Raw genomic sequence first — 5,673 nt, forward strand, 5'->3', positions numbered from 1 at the left:
TCGCACTCCAATATCCTTCTCTGTATAGCATTGTTCAGCGTAGAGACGCTTACGTTGCAACAGTACTGCAGTCCACTCCGCTCAATATTCAATTTCGGAGGACGCTAGTGGGGAACCGTTGGGAAGCCTGGCTCAATCTTGTGAGAAGATCGATGGATGTTCAGCTGTCTCAACAGCCCGATCAGTTGTCCTGGAAACTAACTAAGAATGGAGAGTTTTCGTTTAAATCCATCTACTTGGATGTTATCAACTCGAGCGCGATTCCTCGAACGAAACATGTTAGGAAAGGTAAAGTACCTTTGAAAATCAAAGTGTTTATGTGGTTCGTGCATAAACAAGTTATTTTAACTAAGGATAATTTGGCAAAACGGAATTGGACAGGATCTACAAAATGTAGCTTTTGCGACCAACATGAATCAATCAAACACCTCTTTCTTGATTGTCCTCTGGCAAAAATTATGTGGCGGTCGGTTCACATAGCTTTTAACATTACTCCTCCGAATTCCATCAACACGTTATTTGGGACGTGGCTTGATGGGATAGATTCCGATACAGCGAGACGTATTCGTGTAGGAGTATGTGCTTTATTATGGGCAGTCTGGAACTGCAGAAATGATTTGGTCTTTAACAGAACAACAAATATTAATTTTTTGCAGGTTATCTTCCGAGCCACTGCGTTGATCCGTATGTGGTCGCTACTCACTCCGACGGAGGCCAGAGAGCGTTTGGTTACTGGATCTACCCGATGGGAGATGATAGCACGGGATATTTTCAACCGGTTTGGATGGCGGTCATGTAATAGGATAGGCATTTATTGTTCCTATCTTTTTATGCCAGCCGGTTGTGGCTTTTCTATTACTGTTTTGCTCTTCGTGAGACTTTTTTTTGTTCTTTGTTTGAGACACTGAGACTTGTGCTGGACCTTTTGCTTATTAATAATCATGACTGTATGCATCGTTCTGATGCAGAGGCTGGGGTGAACCCCCTTTTCGAAAAAAAACAATGACTTGCACACTGCAGATGAAGTAGCTGCCCTAAAAAAATGCAGATGAAGTAGCGTCTCCCGAGGCGGCCAAGTTGGACAGCTGGCCAAATAAAACCATCTACGTGGCACACTAAGTAAGCACTGACTTGTGAGACCGACTTCTCAGAACGTAAGAAAAAGAATTGAAGGGGTAAAAAGTCATAGCAGTTTGGTTAAATTGGATGAAATGGAGAAGTTTCTGTTGAATGGGTTAAAACCTGTCACAAACCTGAAACTTAGGTGTAAAAACTCGAATTAACTAAAAAAATGACAGAAAAGTTCAAAGTCCTGACAACCTCCAACCGTTCATCTCATATCAGCCATACAAAGTTAGCAAATATCATGCTTGTAGATTGGGTCTTCAATTAGGGGACGGCTTCAAGCCATTAATAATTTAATATGGAACATAAAAAGATTTGGCATCTGAATCCACATACTAATAACATTCGAGTGTAGTTTTGTTGGTGCATGGACTGAACCATAAGTAAAGTTATTACACACAAAACAGAAGTACTATGAAATGTTATGCATATTGATGAGTAGTGAACTGCGAGATAGGCCCTCTAAAACTATCCTTATGCACCAACCCTACGAGTCAGACAATGCTTGTACAGTCAACATTTATCACAATCACATACATGTTTTAGAGGGCTCTTCACAGTGCCTACACTTTCCTACTTAAAAATTGTCTTGGCCTTCTTCACAGTGTCACAACTGCAGGAACTACAAAAACAGAGATGCCTCAAATTGTCAAAAATAAGAAGTCAAGGCCTCAAGGGGAAATAAGGCTGATTCGAAATGTGAAATTTCATTCAGAACCTGAGGACCTGAAAGTATCAAACTTACCTCGTAATGATTTAAGTAGGAAAACTACTATTGCCAGTTGCTACCATGATCATTTGGATGACTTGCTTCTGTTTGAGAGTTGCAAGAGAAACATTTGAGTTACAGGTCATCATCTGGTAAATGCAAGTAGTGATAACTGATAACATGTTGAGACAATATTACCTGAAAATTTAATCAAATCATTCATGCAGATGAAAGCTTCCACTACCTCAGGACTTGCTTTAGTATTCAGAAAAGAGACCCGTTTATCATCCTTATCAAATGCAGAATCAGCGGAAACTGCATACCCAGGTATTGCTAAAATATCACGTGCAACCCTTGCAAGAGTCGGATATGTCGAAGTGTTATTCTTCCACCATTTCATAATATCAAAAAAGTTATTTTGAGGGGAAAGCTCTGCTCCAAGGTACTCGTTAAGTTCTTTAAATTCATCATGTCCTTCTGGGTTAATGTAACTCTGACTTGCATCATTAAATGATTCACTGCCAGTCCAGTCCAAACGTAGATCACTAATTGTTTGGTTTAAGACATCAATAGTTGGTTCATTGACATGGCTAGAGTATCGGATAAAGAGATCATACATCTTTGCGCGCACCTCTGAGATATGCATGTCAGCATCATGGCCAAAAGTCTGTCTAGAGCGAAGTTCAACAAAGCTGATTTTGTACCTTGGATCAAGAACAACAGCCAGAGACAGCCACAAATACCATTCTCTCCAATTCTCTTCAAACTTTTTCTGCATATCTTCAATATCTAAAACATGCTCGACGTTTACCATTTTAGATGATACCCGCAGAGCTGTCCTCACACTCAAGATTGCATCGTAATATGAATTGAAAGTCAGGTGGTGAGGACTGGAAATTACTTTGATTGCATGATAGATTGGCCATGCAGTCTTGCAAAAGCTTTCTGCCGCCTCTAGTTGCTCAGAAGATGGTTTGAGATTTGGCCAAAGAACAGGATCCAACTCTTCAATATTCGGGTATGCTTTAAAGAACTGCAAAGCTACTTCTAGTGAATAGAAAGTCAGGTACCATCTTTGTGATCCAAAAGAGGGACGACTTAGGCGTATCTTTGAAAGAATTTCCTCATATTTCTTCTTACCCGCTGGGGTGTATGTCATGCAGCGAAAACAAGATGCACTTGTTTCTAGAACGAAGTCTTTGAGTTCCCACCCGAAAAGGTTATTAAGTGCAGTTACCATGCATGGAATGCTCAATAGCTTGTGTTTCGCAACAAGATAGTTCTGTGATGATATATTTTCTTCCAATTCCATTGTTACCTTGCTATCACGGGCGTGTTGAGATGTCAGTCCTAGAAGCTTCTGACCAAGAGACCAGCCATCAATTGTTTCTATTATCACAGCCTTGACAGGTTTTCCATCATACTTCCATAGATCGGTGTTTAGCTTCCTGAAGGAGTTCCAATCAGGCAACATGCTCAAATACGAATCAAGAAAGTATTCGCCGATGTTTGAGCAGACACATCTTATGATTATTCTGTTCATCACCCAGTCCTCATCAATAAATTGCACTCTCAAACATAAAAAGTTCTGTTCAAATCCATGTTCCCAGTCTGCTAGTGAAAAGAAAACTCCGCCATGTAACAATGCTATTTTTTCCTTCAGTTCCAACTGTTCTCTTTGAAAATACCAAGAATTCTTTCTTCCGTGATGGCTTGTGGCACCATGTTAAACATAGGATTAATCCCGGTCAAAAAGTTTCTAAAAGTTGCACTGCCAATAATTGGAGAACTGCAAGAGTTGGAGTTCGAGATTACTGCTCTAGTAAGCACCTCAAGGGACTTCTCTTGATCAAAGCTGCACGTCTTTGAGGCTGATGAACTAGGCTGTGAAGATGGGCCATTTTGACAACCACCCTCAACTATAGCCCGTACCGAGCAAATCTTAAGATGTCGCCTCAAGTGGCTTGTTCCTGCAGTACTTTTTCCACCGAGTTGCTTCTTCTTCCCACACCTTAGACTTGGATCTTTTTCTCCTACCAGTATTAGTGGCTTTCGGGGAAACGACAGGTTCATCGAGTTGTAAAAGTTGATCCATCATCGCAAGGTCTAGTTCTTCCCCAAACATCATATCTCGAGAACAAGTGATAATTAGTAGGCAGCCTCAAATCACCAATCTGAAAAAGGAAACGTGTACTTCATCCATTATAAGGATTGTAAAAAATATATAAAGAAGGTTTGCTTGACACACTGATAAAGCTATCCACAAATAAGACCCACTCGATTTGTAGATCGTGAACAAGAAAAGCAACCTCTGTACAGGGCTGATGGTATATATACTGCTCGTTTCTCTGAAGGCAGCTTATTGGATGGGTAATGCGTGCTCAGAAATTTGAATTGCAATCGATCTGCTGACAATACTCCAGCGAAGTATGTCGTATTTAGCGAGCGCTTCGAATCATGAAATCGGCTTGAACAGAACTAGGTAGAGATCTATTATTACCACATACTATATCAGATATATGGCAGGGTCAAAAAAAAAAAAGAGATCAGATTTATGAACAGGTCATACTCCAAGTAAAAAGAAAATTGTAACTAACAATACTACTGTTATCAGCTGTTTCTCGTTTCAAACATCCTGTTGAATGTAAGAATAAAAGAGTTTCTACTGCTACAATGGTTCAGCACAAGTCTTCAAAATAGATGGGGGTCCAAGAATAACTGCATTAAACGACAGGACCTTGAGAAAAAAGAGGGGGGAGGGGGGGAGATAGAAGCGACAGTGAATCACCTGTTGGACGTGGGAAGGCTTGTGGTCGTGGGGGATCGAAGCGGCCGTCTCGCTCAATCCAACCTAGCAAAGGGACTGAAGGCTGAGAAAAAAAATGGAATTCTTGACTCAAAAATGAGGGAGATCTGTAGGCCGTAGACTTCACTAGCACCAGGTCGTCTCTTCGGCAGCTCAGCGGCGGACTTATTTAATTCTACCTCTTCGCGAGGCCCACCTGAAGATGAAGCCCAGGATGGGGCGGAGGACTCGCTAGCCCACGTAGTTCTACCGATCGGGAGCTCCTATCTGCCGCATATTGCGGCAAATAGCTGCCGGACGCACACACAAATGGCCACATGGGCCGGCCCAACACCAGGAGTGCAGTATGCAAAATTCCAATAATTAGTGCTGTGGCTGGGAGTCAAACACAAGAGCTTAAGCTCTCAGACGCACCAGCATACCAATGCACCAACCAAGAATTCCTGACTAATGAGTAGCGCGATACTTTAAGAACTTGGAATAACCACAGATTTGAAACATTTTTAAAATTTCAAGCATGCTTTTTTTTTCCTGAAAAAACTGAATTCTTTTTTAAACCCGAACATTTTTCAACATTATGAGCAAACTTTTGAAAACATGAACAATACTGCAAAATTGGAACACATTTTAAAATTTTAAAAAATGAGGACAAAATTTTTAACTCTGAACATCCAAGAAAATACGAAAAAATAATAATATTGCAAACAATTTTAGAGAAATATGATTTTTTTATACTTTGCCATTTTCTGAAAATGGGAAAAAAATTCAAAATTATGAATACTTTGGAAAATGGGAACAATTTGTTCAACGTGAATTTTTTTTAGAATTTTTACACATTTTTTGAACATGCGAACAAATTTTAGAAAAGGAGAACAAAAAAAGTAAGAATATTTTTGAAAACATGAATAAAAATTTGAAACTCCGAACATTTCTAAAAACATGAACAAACTTTGAAATCACAAACAATATTTGGAAACCATGAACAATATTTTGAAACTTCAAACTTCTTGGAAAAAATGAACAAATTTCAAAT

At 39.8% G+C, this 5,673-nt stretch overlaps 1 protein-coding gene across 1 annotated transcript; it reads right to left on the reverse strand.

The window, feature by feature from the left end:
* Positions 1–1,504: 1,504 nt before the first annotated feature.
* LOC123040782 (zinc finger BED domain-containing protein DAYSLEEPER-like) lies at positions 1,505–3,992 on the reverse strand. Its single transcript, XM_044463536.1, has 3 exons — positions 2,033–3,992; positions 1,871–1,938; positions 1,505–1,747 (listed from the first exon to the last, which is right to left on the reverse strand). Exons 1-2 carry the CDS (start codon positions 3,375–3,377, stop codon positions 1,898–1,900), a joined length of 1,386 nt encoding a protein of 461 aa, XP_044319471.1. The 5' UTR covers positions 3,378–3,992; the 3' UTR covers positions 1,505–1,747; positions 1,871–1,897.
* Positions 3,993–5,673: the final 1,681 nt, after the last annotated feature.

This window comes from Triticum aestivum, chromosome 2B (assembly GCF_018294505.1).
Source record: "Triticum aestivum cultivar Chinese Spring chromosome 2B, IWGSC CS RefSeq v2.1, whole genome shotgun sequence".
In the NCBI taxonomy this organism is placed as follows: Eukaryota; Viridiplantae; Streptophyta; class Magnoliopsida; order Poales; family Poaceae; genus Triticum; species Triticum aestivum.

Coding starts and splice junctions, on each gene's coding strand:
- LOC123040782 (XM_044463536.1), bottom strand. CDS start 3,377: ATGAACAGAATAATCATAAGATGTGTCTGCTCAAACATCGGCGAATAC. Junction 1,939..2,032: donor TGATTTGATTAAATTTTCAG/GTAATATTGTCT, acceptor ACTCTCAAACAG/AAGCAAGTCATCCAAATGAT.